Below are 15,111 nucleotides of genomic sequence, written 5' to 3'. Positions count from 1 at the left end.
CATTTGGTTTGTAAAGTGGGTGGTACAGAAAGGAAACCAAGACTGAATTAGGGGAAATGAGGTGTTCATTTGTAACTGTCAAATTATTAAAGCAGAATTTCCTCCTACACTCTTATACAATGGTCATTCTTCTAATATGTTACTTTGAAGTCCTCATAAATTAGCCATTTTCAGTTTGTTCCAGAAAAGGCCAACTCACATGGACCCACGGTGCTTGGTACTTCCAGCTTTTTAGTTCTCAGTCCCCTGAGATTCTCAGTTCATAATTCAGCAATAGAGAACACTGTCAAGCCATTAGTTTCTGCACCCTCATTTAGTGTTAAAACATTGTCATTTTCCAATTGGCGAAACATTTCACCATTCACCATCTTCTCTAGTTCTGTCTCCATGCCCATACTTCCTCTTCCACAACTTCATCCCCTTTCTGATACATACACCACCTCCTTTTCTTTTTTTCCCTTTTTCAGGTCCAGTGGAACACAGTTGTCTGCCTTAGAGTTGCCTCAATCTGACGTGTGTGGTGCATATGTGAATGAGTGTGTATGTTTTTTTCCTATGAACACCTATAAGAAAAGGAATAAAAAGAAGCAGAGAAGGTTATATTTCCTCAGCTTGGGGTGGGATTCCTGCAGCCTCACAGTGGCGTTTCATTTTCTTTGGTAGTTACATAGCTCTCTGTAGCTCTGAGTTTTCTGCTTTTATCAATAGCCTGTTTATCCCCCACCTCTCCCCCACAGGTGTTTTCCAGCTCTTTGGACAAACGGACATGTCACCTGGCTGCCAGACTGCCACACACTGTCATGGTTACTGGCTCATGGTGAAGTCTGGCAGGGTATATTTCAGAGAATTAAGGTAGACTAATGTTTCCAGGCAAGGTCTAGTGACTTTGCAAATAAACTTAGTTTTTACTATTTTTAGCTTTAACCAGTTGTGTGTAGTAAAGACTTCTCTTAATAACCCTTATTCAGTAGCCATCAATGGAAATAATCTATTTTTAATTTCACATGGACATTGATATTATTAATTTCTCAGCAGTTAATATTTTCACAATCCAAAATCATTATAAAATATCTTACTATAAATGACACATGTATGCAAATTTTTAACCCCCAAATTAACTAAACATTGTTTGTCGGTAGAAAACTAGCTTCTCTCAATTTTTGTCTAGTTTTTGGTATTAATTTGGCACCTTATGAGACTAAACGTGTTATGTATTGTTTACTTTTAGTTAGATACCATGTCTTCTCTTGAACGTATCTACATTGAAAGCTAGTAGTTGATGGGTAAAAGAAAGAAAGCAGCGTGGGTGATGGTCCTCAGGGTAAGAAGATACTTTTGGGAGGAGAGGGTATGTGGAATTAGGTCAAGATGGCCATGCCAAGGGAAGAGAAACAAAGTTGGGGTAATATGTATAGAACAGAGAAATAAAGAATGATATTCTAGAATTACAATTAAAATAAACCATGATTTTATAGGGCAAAAAGAAAGGGGAACTAAAGTGATATGTTAAAAAAAGGATATGGGAAGTTCAGGCAAATGCAGTCATCCTTTGCTCTTTGCCTTCAGCACCTCTCTTGCCTTTCCTCTAACACACTAACATACACAATGAATTACAACCAATACGTTCCTCTTTTTCCAGGAAACATGGTAATATGTATGATAGGCTAATTTACCTAATTAAGGATGTGTGTAGTTTAGCGGCAAGATTCTTTTTAAAATCTCTGAGTTCACTGTGATAGTCTTGATACCTCCTAAAAAGAACAGCTGGAAGTTCACAGCTACTGATACACTTTTGGCCTTTCAAGTTTAGCTCTTTGGAAGAAAATCTGGCAGACACCATGGTCTTAATCTTCCTCTTTGGTCCTCTCCCTTTTTTAGAATCCTGTCTACCTTGTTCCTGAACCAAATGCATCTCTCTGTTTTGTTTGTGTTTCCCTATGGGTGGAGGATGGTGGTGGTAAGGAATTTCCCCTGATTCAGAGACTCAGAGGTTGAAAGTACTGTCAACAGGCAGAAACTCTGTTATTGGGGTGATAATATTTTCTTCTTGACTTCTTTTGCCAAATTGTTTCACAGCAGAGCAGGGCTTTTACTTGTAGCCAATATACAGTTTTTAACAAAGAACAGTTGGAGTGTTAGTATCCCTGAAATCATCTTTTCCATCCTTTATTCTTCGTTCAGAACTTACCTAGCACCAGCCCAGGCAGTTCCTGACACAGTAGAGCTTCGGTTACTGTTTAAACTCAGTCTTTATAGTCAAGTAGGCCTGGATTTATATCCTGATTTGGTCACTTAACTGTGTGACTCTGGTGCTTGGTTCCCCCATTTGTAAAATGGGAGGAATAATCTATATCTTTTAGGACAGGTGTTAGGCTTAGATGAGAGATTATGTGTAAAGCATCTAGCACAGTATCTGGCACTTAGTAAGTCTTCTTTTGGATGAATTAATCAGTGTCCTTGAGAAGAGAATTTCCTGCTCTCTCAGTCACTCATCCCTTCCCTGACAGTCGTCCATGGTGGAACTTCTTCCTTTTGTCAAACTTCAGTCCTTCTGGTTCCAGCTTACTTACAGCTATCATTCTGTTCTAGTTAGAGGCAGAGTTCTTTTTTTTTTTTTTTAATTGAAGTACAGTCAATTATAGTGTGTCAATTTCTGGTGTACGCACAATGTCCCAGTCATGCATATACATACATATATTTGTTTTCATATTTTTTTCATTAAAAGTTGTTACAAGTAATTGAACATAGTTCCCTGTGCTATACAGAAGGAACTTTTAAAAACTCTATTTTTATATATAGTGGCTGACATTTATAAATCTCAGACTCCTAAGTTTATCCCTTCCCTCTCCCTTTCCTCAGTAACCATAAGTTTGTTTACTATGTCTGAGGCAGAGTTCTTCATAATTATTACGAAGTGCTTTTGTAATAAAATGAAAGAAAAGAGAGATGTTATAAAAAGGTAAATAAAACAGAAGTTGAAGTTATAAAGTTAAAAGGCAAAGTTTCCCCTCTCCCTTTCTCTTCTCCATTCTACTGTTTTGTCTCTCCTGATGAATCTAGTAAGTGGTAAGAAAATAAAACTTCACATTCCTACTTTTATTTACATCTGTGGGTACCTGGAAGTTTGAATATCCATAAGGTAGAATGCATAGAGGCTACTCAGTATATTCTTGTCAACTTATCTGTTATCCGATTCATCACAGTTTGGAATCAGATAGATCTGATCCTTAAGGGCTTCATGCTCACAAGTTGAGATGCAGAGCTAAAGCCTTTGCTTTGGGGTGTTTGAAATTATAAATTTGTGTCTTTTAGCTTTATGGTCTCATGCTGTCTGTGGCTAGTTGAGGGCTTTGACTGAGATCGTGCTTTTTCCCCGAGTCTTGCTCTGGCCTCTGAGTTAGCCACTCCCTACTTTTACTCGGTAGGAAGATGAGCTTGTAATCCATTCTGTGCTGTCTGCTGGGATAGAGCTCTGGGTTGGCCCAGCCTCTTCAGGCCTCTTGTAGCCTAGAAACCAGTTCAGTTGTGGCTCCTCCTTGGGGAGTGTTTGTATCGAGTCAAGGATTTTCTACAATGTGACAAGAATAGAGAGGTCTTTTCCTTAATATGTAATTGACACTTAAGGTGATTGTGAGTTCAGGGGAGGAGGGCAGAGCTCAGTGGCAGAGCGCATGCTTAGCGTACACAAGGTCCTGGGTTCAACCCCTAGTACCTCCTCTAAAAATAAATAAGCCTAATCCCCCCCCAAATAAATTTTTTTAATTAAAAAATAAAAATAAGATTGACGGTGAGTTTAGGAAACTACATAAAAATGAGGAAGAATCAACCCTGTCTAAAAACAAACAGAAAAACCTCCAATTGCCTGTGAGAATGGGCACGGGAGGAGAACTGACAGTGACAACAGGCAGAATGCGGAGGTGGGGATGGAGTCTGTGTCAGTTGCTGAGCAAAGGCAGGACTCAGTATAGTTATGCACTTCTTTTCTGTGTGTTGCATTGAGGCTGCCGAACTCCAGAGAAAACAAAGCTGTTTGTGACCTGCCTGAGTCCGTGACTGTCTTCTGTTTGAACCATCAGTAAGCTAATCATCCTTAGCTGTCACCGAGGTTTGGTAATGTGCCATGAGCCACTGAATACGGAGTCCTCGCCTATGAGAGCTGGTATTCTTAAGAAGTGGTCAGGTTTCTTCAGTGATTGAGTGATTTCTTCTTGGCATTTAAGATAGTATCACTTTACATCAAAAACAAAACGAAAGAGGTAAATTCTGGTGTTTGCAGGGTAGCAGTCTCTTTCTTCTGGATTCTCTTAATCTTACCAAGAAAATTGATGGGAACTTAACAACATCCTTAGATTCCATAGATTTGTGCAGAATGCTTTCTACCAGCAGAATGTCTTTAGGAATTTGCTGTGACTCAAAATGGGAATCATGGCACACTCTCCTGATGCCCTGAGATTCTGTTTCCTTAATTCAGTTAGGAGCAAAATGCTTACTCACTGCTTGGAGTAGAGGCAAACAGCAATTCCAGATAAATGTGTGGGAAATGGGCTAAAAAATAGAAAAATTTACATATGATGATCAAAAATGGTTTTGAGCAAGTAGTAAAGACATTGTTTATTCACCCATGACTTGCACATTTATTTATTGGATGCTCACTGAGTGCCAGACACTGCTCTAGGCACCAGGAGGGAACGCAGCCTTCCATGAGACAGTCCGAGGTCAGTCTCCCCTCTCAGGTGGCTGTAACAGGGCCCAGAAAAGGGCTCATCCTCTCTGTGCTAATCTATTTTTTTTCACTCCCTGTCTCCAGGAGACAGTGCTGGCTTCCCTTTTTGTTTATAACCCGTCAGGCATGAGTCATCCCTTCACCGTAAGTACTGCAGAATCACATATCATCTTCCAGGCTCACTTGTACTGCTGCCCGGGTCTCAGCCAGCCGCTCTTTTTGCCTGCCTTCCAGCAGTCGTGATAGTCAGAACAGTGAGACCAACTGCCCAAGTTAACTGGGGGATGGAGAACACAGAACATGGTACTTGTTTTCTATCCATTTTTGCTTAGTACAAGATACATTTAGGAGTGGACAACTTCTTTCTAGGTGCCAATGTATCAGGCAGTACCTACCATTAGAAAGCCTTGAATCCCCCTTTTTTTTTTTTGAGAAAAATTTTAAATTGAGCTATAGTTGATGTACAATTTTATATAAGTTACAAGTGAACAACATAAAGATTCACAATTTTTAAAGGTTAAATTCCACTTATAATTATTATAAAAAATATTCCCTGTGTTGTACAGTATATCTTTGTAGCTTATTTATTTTATACATAATAGTCTATACCTCTTTTTTAAAAATTTTTTATTGATTTATAATCATTTTACAATGTTGTGTCAAATTCCAGTGTAGAGCACAATTCTTCAGTCCTACATGAACATATATATATTTATTGTCACATTTTTTTCTCTGTGAGCTACCATAAGATCTTGTGTATATTTCCCTGTGCTAAACAGTATAATCTTGTTTATCTAGTCTACAATTTTGAAATCCTGTCTATCCCTTCCCACCCTCCGCCCCCTTGGCAACCACAAGTTTGTATTCTATGTCTATGAGTCTATTTCTGTTTTGTATTTATGCTTTTTTTTTTTTTTTAAGATTCCACATGTGAGCGATCTCATAGGTATTTTTTTTTCTCTTTCTGGCTTACTTCACTTAGAATGACATTCTCCAGGAGCATCCATGTTGCTGCAAATGGTGTTATGTTGTCGGTTTTTATGGCAGAGTAGTATTTCATTGTATAAATATACCACATCTTTATCCAGTCATCCGTTGATGGATATTTAGGCTGTCTCCATGTCTTGGCTATTGTAAATAGTGCTGCTATGAACACTGGGGTGCAGGTGTCATCCTGAAGTAGGGTTCCTTCTGGATATATGCCCAGGAGTGGGATTCCTGGGTCATATGGTAAGTCTATTCCTAGTCTTTTGAGGAATCTCCATCCTGTTTTCCACAGTGGCTGCACCAAACTGCATTCCCACCAGCAGTGTAGGAGGGTTCCCCTTTCTCCACAGCCTCTCCAGCATTTGTCATTTGTGGATTTTTGAATGACAGCCATTCTGACTGGTGTGAGGTGATACCTCATTGTAGTTTTGATTTGCATTTCTCTGATAATTAGTGATATTGAGCATTTTTTCATGTGCCTATTAATCATTTGTATGTCTTCCTTGGAGAATTGCTTGTTTAAGTCTTTTGCCCATTTTTGGATTGGGTTGTTTTGTTGTTTCTTATTAAGTTGTATGTGCTGCTTATATATTCTGGAGATCAAGCCTTTGTCAGTTTCATTTGCAAAAATTTTCTCCCATTCCGTAGGTTGTCTTTTTGTTTTACTTATGGTTTCCTCTGCTGTGCAGAAGCTTGTAAGTTTCATTAGGTCCCATTTGTTTATTCTTGCTTTTATTTCTATTGCTTGAGTAGACTGTTCTAGGAGAACATTTTTGAGATGTATGTCAGATAATGTTTTGCCTATATTTTCTTCTAGGAGGTTTATTGTATCTTGTCTTATGTTTAAGTCTTTGATCCATTTTGAGTTTATTTTTGTGTATAGTGTAAGGGAGTGTTCTAGCTTCATTGCTTTACATGCTGCTGTCCAGTTTTCCCAACACCATTTGCTGAAGAGACTGTCTTTATTCCATTGTATATTCTTGGCTCATTTGTCGAAGATGAGTTGACCAAAAGTTAGTGGGTTCATTTCTGGCCTCTCTTTCTGTTCCATTGGTCTATATGTCTGTTTTTGTACCAATACCATGTTGTCTTGATGACTGTAGCTCTTTAGTATTGTCTGAAGTCTGGGAGAGTTATTCCTCCAGCCTCTTTCTTTCTCTTCAGTAATGCTTTGGCAATTCTAGGTCTTTGATGGTTCCATATAAACTTTATTATGATTTGTTCTAGTTCTGTGAAATATGTCCTAGGTAATTTAATAGGGATTGCATTAAATCTGTAGATTGCCTTGGGCAGTGTGGCCATTTTAACAATATTGAGTCTTCCAATCCAAGAGCATGGGATATCTTTCCATTTTTTAAAGTCTTCTTTAATTTCCTTTATCAATGGTTTATAGTTTTCTGTGTATAATTCTTTCACCTCCTTGGTTAGATTTATTCCAAGGTATTTTATTACTTTGGGTGCTATTTTAATATAGTCTGTACCTCTTAATCCCCTACCACTATCTCATCCTTCCCCCCACCCCTCTCTTCACTGGTAACCACTAGTTTGTTCTTTATATCTGTGAGTCTCTTTTTTGTTATAGTCACCAGTTTGTTTTATTTTTTAGATTACACATATAAGTGATATACAGTATCTGTCTTTCTCTGTCTCATTTCACTTAGCATAATACCCTCCAAGTCCATCCATATTGTTGCAAATAGCAGAATTTCATTCTTTTTTATGGCTGAGTAGTATTCCACTGTATATATGTACCACATGTTCTTTATCCACTGAATACTTTTTTTTTTTTTTAATGAATGTGCACCTGTGAGCAAATAAAGTCAGCTGTCTCTTAGAGAGGATATTAGTTCTACAAATGGATTTGGCAGCTTTGGCTGATGGTTCTGTTGCACACACAAAATAGTCCTTTGAAGAAAACCTAGGAATTTATTTTAGAATTTTAAGAAAATCTATCAAATAAACAAGGAAATAAAATTCCTCCTGAAAACTTTCTAACCAACACTTACTTTGGTTTTGAATATTTTTAGGTTTTTTTCCCATAAAATTTCTATAATAAGTTTGATTGATTTATATCTTTAAAAGGTATATATTTCAGACAGAAGAAGTTTTAAAAATATTTTTAAAGCCATTTTTACCTATAATTCTCTATCTTATTATAACTTTTCATTTTGGGGGAATCTCTACTAGTCTAATTATTGTATGTGATTAGAATGTTGGTATTTAGGCAGTTGCATTTTCTACTCTAAACCTTAAAAGTTCTTTCTTACTCGCTTTGTGAATATGCCTCATAAACTGATTCATACTCTGGTGTGTGACTCAGCATGGTGAAAGGGGGCTAGTTTTGGATAGCGAGGTGGGTATCAGACTAGTCTTCCAATCAGAAAACATTCCATACAATTCCAGGCCCAGACGAAACAGCAGGTTTCTTCTTGGCCTAGGCTTGGGTAGAAAGTAGGTAGATTTATATACAGTGTTTGCTCGGATTACAAATAGTGAGATGCTAAAAGCGCTTTTAGCTTTAGGGAGTTCAAAGTGGCCGGCCAAGTGAGAGTTGTGTGACCTGAGAATAAAACTTAACTCGTTCTTTGTTGAGGAAGAAGATCAGACCTTTGTGCTTTTCAGGGACTAGGAGAGCTATCTCTTTCTCTTTCTGTCTTTCAACACACACACACAAACACACACTCACACTCAGTGCAAGAAACAGGGGCTGACATTTCCTAGCCCTTTCTTACTTGTTTGGAGAAGGAGATCAAAAAGGAAAAGGTCCCAGGTTTTGATTTTTAAAAATCTCTCATCAACAATACCTGTTGCTCGAAAAAGGAATGAAAACAGAGTATTAGTCTGAAAGAAAATAAACAAATTGTCTATCTTAGATTTCAAATAAAGTAAATTTGCATCATCTGATAACTTTAAGGACACATACTTGAGCAGATCTGCATTCTTTGATGACTCTGCAAAATATGCTAGAATTCTGTGGAGGATTGATTTTGAGTCTACAGACCCAGAAGACTTCGGGGCTGGTGTGCCTGTGATGGTGATATAGGTTCAGGTCTCCAGGTCGTCCCTTGGGTCTGGAATGTCAGGCCAAGTAGACAATTTCAGAGATTGTGAGGAGCAGCCTCACAATGCGGTGGATGGAAATATATGCCCTTAAGTGCTTCAAGATCCTTAGGAAAGAAGCAGAACAAGAGGAAGAAACTGCTGACTAGGAACAAGGCCTGTGGAAGGTTGTTTCTAAATCAGGTATCATTCTTGAACCTCACTTTAGGAACTTGGGTATGTCAGTTATGATTGGGTTCGACCATATGTAGCAATCAGAAAAGTAAGGGCTTGCTTAAGCAAGACAGAGGCTAATTTTTTTTCCCTCACATAAAAGAAGTCTGAAACCAGGCATTTGAGGGTTGGTGTGGCAGCTGTTGTCACGAGAGACCCAAGCTCCCTATTTCTTGTTGCTTCATCATCCTTAGCGCTGGTTTCTCCTCTCAGGTTTGCCCTAGGGCTGCTCTGTCTGTCACAGCTGTACTCCAGGCAGGAAGGGCAGGGCCAAAGGGCGTCCTTCCTGGTAGAATCAAACCTTCTCTAAGAGCTTTCCTGGTAGCCCCAACTCTTAATGGCCGACTCTGTATGTAAAAGACATTGCCTTCCAAATAATGCAGAAGATAAATACTGGATAGGCAAACCTTGGTCATTCCAAGTGATCATGAGCATAAAGGTATTACCAAGACTCAGGTGGCAAAGACTTTGGGATACCTGCAGACTTAGAATAGAACAGTAAGTTTGTTACAGATAGAACAGTAAGTAAGTTACAGATAAGTTTTATCTAGCCTTCAGTTTACTGCTTGACTGACTGATTGACTGATTGATTGAACAATGTTAAGGACTTACTCTGTGCTAGGCACTGGAGTTATAGTAGTGAACAAGATAGACATGGTCCCCGTCCTCAAAGAGTTTATAAGCTAATGGGGAAAAAATGGGATGGTGTAATAGGAAAGACTCCCGAAGAGTATGACATGACATATACTTTGAGATTTAAAGGATGCTTGGGAGTTAGCCAGGTTAGAAAGATGGGGATGGGGGTGTGAGAGGAGTGCGAGGGGAGGAATGAATATTCCAGGCAGACTCCCTCCCAATCTGTTGAGTTCTTTTTTCTTCTATTATTTATCTTATTTCTTCATCAGAGGGAATCAGTAGGAGTTTCCAAACAACAAAGGAAGGCAGGGACCAAATACTCTTTTTTATCTGAAATGGCTAAAGGGACTGCCATCCTTTCTACTTACTTGGTTTTTCACTCTCTCTAGATGAGTACCTGCCTCATAGGCTGCACCAGGGCGTATTGGTAACCGAGGAAGGAGGTGGACAAATGATTGGGGCATACCAAAGTTCAGTTGCCCCATCATAGATCTGGATTTTGGTCTCAGTGTGGGACTCTGGGGAGGCAAGGATTGGTTCTGACCCTGAAGTGCTGATATGACCCCCTTCCCCTTCCAGGAAGTGGACATTGTGGTAGCACCGTGCCAAGGCCTCCGGCCCACAGTGGATGTTCTGGGTGACTTGGTGAATGATTTCTTGCCTGTGATAACCTATGCAGTCCACAAAGATGAACTCTCTGAGAGGGATGAGCAAGAGCTTCAGGAAATCCGAAAGTATTTCTCCTTTCCCATATTCTTTTTCAAAGTGCCGAAGCTGGGCTCGGAGATAATCGACTGCTCCACCAGAAGAATGGAGAATGAAAGATCACCACTTCACCGCCAGCTAATTGACCTGGGCTATCTGAGCAGCAGTCACTGTAACTGTGGGGCCCCCGGCCAGGACACCAAAGCTCAGAGCATGCTGGTGGAGCAAAGTGAGAAGCTGAGACACTTGAACACATTTTCTCACCAGGTGCTGCAGACCCGCCTGGTGGACGCAGCCAAGGCCCTGAACCTGGTGCACTGCCACTGCCTCGACATCTTTATCAACCAGGCCTTTGACATGCAGCGGGACCTGCAGATTACTCCCAAGCGTCTGGAGTACACACGGAAAAAGGAGAACGAGTTGTACGAATCACTGATGAATATTGCCAACCGAAAGCAGGAGGAGATGAAGGACATGATTGTTGAGACGCTGAACACCATGAAGGAGGAGCTTCTGGATGATGCTGCCAACATGGAGTTTAAAGGTAGGTCTTGCGGAGCCTGGTGGGGAGCCGGGACTACAGCATCCTCTAAGTCTTTTCCAGCTGGAAGTTGAGTACATTAATTCTGAAGGAACCTCAGGGTAATCTCACCTACCCCTGACATTAGCAGGAGCTCACCTTCTCTTGTTCTGAGAGACCTCCTGGAAGATTCCACCATCATCCCTTCCCAGGACTGTTAGTCCAACTTTTGGTAAATTCATCCTAAGAGTGCTCTTTAAGTCTCTGGTTTATATCTGTACCCCTTTGACCTTGATGGAGCTGGAGAAGAGCTGCTTGAAGAACGTCACTAAGTTGTGCTTTCTCCTGGGTTCCTTTGACGTGGCCTGTGCTTCTTTATCAGTCCTTTTTTGTGTGCATGGTCTCGTTTTCTTTTCAGGCTGCTCCTGACACCTAGCTCAGGAGGATTTCCCAAAGTAGCGGTTTTAGCTTTCGTGGCATTCCCGTTCTTTACAATGACTGTTAGCAAAATTGGGCCAAGTGATTGGTCAGGTCTTTTGGTGGCTGAGGTTTAGATGCTGCTGACTTTGTTGACTGACCATTGGCTCTACTGCCTGTTAATTAAAGCGAGGTGGTTTGCACGTTGCCCTTTAGGTTCTCAGTCATAGCCATGCACCCAGATCACCTGGGAGGGTTTTGAAAATGCTTGAGACCCCTAAACGTCTTGATCGGAATTTCTGACATGGGACCTAGCATCAGGTTTTTCACTTTTGCTTTTTTCTAAAACAGCCTCCCTAAGTGGTTTCTGCTTTTGCCATTTTCTAGATGAGGAAACTCAGGCTCAGACAGGTTAAGTAATTTGCTCAAGGTCACACAGCTGCTAAATAGTTGAGGCAGAATTTAAATCTAGACAGTCCGCTTCCTGAGCCTGTACTCTTAATTTCCGTGCTTTACTGCTTCTTCACCTGCTGCCAGTTACTGATGCTCCCGTCCTCCTGGTAACCAGCTTCAAAACCTCAGCCCGGTCTTTGTTTTCTTTCTCTTGTCCCCATATCCAGTCAGTTGCCACATCCTAACGAGTCTTCTTCCATATTTCATACATACCTTTGCTTCTCTAGTCCTTCTTCTTTAGAGTAACTGAACTATTGTTACCTGACTGATCTCACTGACCACTTTCTCTCCTTTTTTCCAATTCATCTTTATTGGCTCTGTATTCCTACAGACTGAGTTTAAATTCCTTAGCCTAGTATTCAAGATCTTCCAAAAGCCTAGCTGTTTCCAAGTTTCTCAGTCATATTTCCCACTGCACACCTTCCTCTGGTTTCTTTTTTGGATGGGCTAAGCTGCTTGCTGTCCTCTATGTGCTTCCTATACTTTTGTTTCCTTTTTTGCCCATGCCCTGCTCTAAGCCTGAAATGTCTTTTATCTGTCAGTTTTCAAATTCTACCTCCACAAATAACACTTTTCATGAAGTCGTCTTTAAGTTTCTTAGCTAATAATGATCACATACATTGGGACCCCCAAAGCATTTCATCTGTAACTGAAATTTCTGGTGTATTTCACAGTTATTTATGTTTCTCTATTTTTTTTTAGTCCTAGAAATGAAGGCGAATAGGATCTGGGTCTTTATTCATCATCATATCCCTTGTAACAAATAACAGTCTGTGTATAGTACGTCTTTGGAGAATGAATGAGTGTGTGAATGATGGTATATGTTTATGATATATTTATAGGTACAAAGGAAATATACTTGACTTTAGCGAGCATAGGATGCCTGATTTCTTATAGGTCTTTCTAAAGACGAACAAAGATGCCTCTTTGGCAAATTCCCATTATAGGGAGGAATTGCTGAGAAATGCTCACTTGCAGTGGAAATCCCAGGAAATCTTCTGAATATTTAATTTAATTCAGTGCCTGAATAAAAGACACTGCAGCATCAATGCCAGCATCAGAGTGGACATGATAAGGGTTGTCAGGGCAGGTAGGTTGAGCAGTCAGTGAAATATTTGCTTGTCTGTCCTGTGTCAGATACACTATATTCAGTGTCTGGGACACAGTGGTTTGCTCGGATGTGGAGTCTGGGCATGAGTCGATCAAATGTCTGGCTCTGTTAATAACTATATCGTGGACTTGTGGATCTACTTATCTAGTTGGCTAGATCTTAGACAAGACTTACTTGCTGCTTCTTACCTGTTCTGATCCTTTCTGGGTGTCCTTGAGGTAATGATGAGTGGATTTAGAAGAGAACTACTACATATCCTATGGAACCAGATTTTTATTAATGGTTTTTGTTTGTTTTAAAATAAAGGTAATACATGTGTACTGGTTATCTTGACATACATACTTTAGAAAATATTTATTTTTTAGAAAGATAATACATACTTGGTATTTAACTCAAAGATATAAAGGTGCTGTCCCCTAGTCATCTCGTTTTCCTCCGTATGTTCCTCTGCCCTTGCTTTTTCACTTAACCCATATCTTCGAGATCTTTCCGTAAATGTGCAGAGAAATTGGTCTTCTTCTAATGGATATGCCTTAATTTATTTAACTATTCCCCTGCTGCTGGACATTTAGGCTAGTTCTTTTTTTTGCTATTATAGACTGTAATGCATTGATCATCATTCTACATATGTTTGAGATTTCTAAGGGTATATTTCTAGAAAAATAACTCCTAGAAGCACAAACAATAGTTAAGTGAAAGGGTATGTTGATATTTTTTGTTTGTCATTTGATTAGTTTACATGTTTGATAGATAGCACCAATTTAAATTTCCACCACTAGTGCCTCTTTCTAAGTTTAAACATGCTTTAAAAAAAATTGACATACAGTCAGTTACAATGTGTCAATTTCTGGTGTACAGCACAATGTCCTTGTCATGCATATATATACATATATTTGTTTTCATATTCTTTTTCATGAAAGGTTATTATAAGATACTGAATATGGTTCCCTGTGCTATACAGAAGAAATTTTGTTTTAATCTGTTTTCATAAGAGTGCCTTTTTAGGGGTGGAGTTTTTGCAGGTAATTTATCTTCTCTTAAATTCTTCTGTCCTCTGGTTTGCAAAATCCTGAGAAGTAATAACATAGTGGGGACAACAATCCATTTACGGTTTCTATATATCTAGTAATTGATTTAGAATTGAATTCTTGACTCTTGGGTTTTTCTCAGTAATATGCTAGGAAGTATGAAATATTCAAAGATCAGAGGTTCAAATACAAAGATCAGAGGTTCTGGAATCCCTGAGCTCTGGGTTCAGGTGCTAGCTATATTACTTCCTTCCTGTACCATCCTCTCCAGGTGCCCACTTTATTCTCTCTTTGAGCCTTTTTCCTGACATATAAAATATAACCACTAATACCCACCTGACAAAGTTATTGTTAGTATTAAATTAGATTACATATATAAAATGCATACTGTAGTGTCTTTCAAATAGTCTGCACTCAGTGAATTTTGTTCTTCCCCTCCTATAAATGTGACATAAAGGCTGCCAAAATCAATAGGCTCCTTCTGGACACAGTTGCTTCTTCTCAGGGTTCTTAGATACCTCAAGTAGTTGAGGATTGCGTGGCCCCTGGTCATGCTGAGTCAATTTATCAGCCACGTGTGTTTTGCAGCAGCCGTCGTAGTGGTAGCCCCTGGGCTCTGACTTGGGAGATGCCTTTTTGCAGTGTGCCTGCCCCCTCCCCTCACAACCTACTAGCATTTTGCTCTGCCTCCATAGATGTAATTGTTCCTGAGAATGGAGAACCAGTGGGCACCCGAGAGATCAAATGCTGCATCCGACAGATCCAGGAACTCATCATCTCCCGGCTTAATCAGGCAGTGGCCAACAAGCTGATCAGCTCCGTGGATTACCTGCGCGAGAGTTTCGTCGGAACCCTGGAGCGGTGTCTGCAGAGCCTGGAGAAGTCTCAGGATGTCTCAGTTCACATCACCAGTAATTATCTCAAACAGGTACTCAAAGGGTGGGTGGTTGAGAGCATGTCACAGATAACACATGAAACAGAATCTACCCACAAGCCCAGCTTCAAGTTAGCCGAGAATTTCTCTTTCAACTTTTTGCCAATGCAGTTTGAATTTTATTTTGTTTTCCTATCTCATGACTGCTGCCTGTGGCAGGTACTTGTAAACAAGTACAATTGCAGTTGAGTCAATGAGCAAGAATATGAAGATGAAGTAAAGGGGCCCAAATAGTTGCAAAACAGATGATCAGCCTGCACTGACTCTGCACATATCGAGGGATAGATCTGGGAACCTTGAAACTGGACTGTGTTCTTGAAGTAA

General features: G+C 39.9%; 1 protein-coding gene across 4 annotated transcripts in view; it reads left to right on the top strand.

The window, feature by feature from the left end:
- DSTYK (dual serine/threonine and tyrosine protein kinase) overlaps positions 1-15,111 on the top strand; it is a 48,144-nt gene that overhangs the window by 21,331 nt on the left and 11,702 nt on the right. For all 4 annotated transcript variants that reach the window (XM_031438730.2, XM_064477108.1, XM_064477106.1 and 1 more), the window contains 2 exons: positions 10,199-10,868; positions 14,549-14,781. In XM_031438730.2, the coding sequence (XP_031294590.1) occupies positions 10,199-10,868; positions 14,549-14,781 (903 nt within the window). The remainder of the gene's footprint in view (positions 1-10,198; positions 10,869-14,548; positions 14,782-15,111) is intronic.

Source organism: Camelus dromedarius, chromosome 21 (genome assembly GCF_036321535.1).
Source record: "Camelus dromedarius isolate mCamDro1 chromosome 21, mCamDro1.pat, whole genome shotgun sequence".
Classification (NCBI taxonomy): Eukaryota; Metazoa; Chordata; class Mammalia; order Artiodactyla; family Camelidae; genus Camelus; species Camelus dromedarius.
Note: the sequence above shows the minus strand (reverse complement) of the source record. Positions and strands in the feature narration are given on the sequence as shown.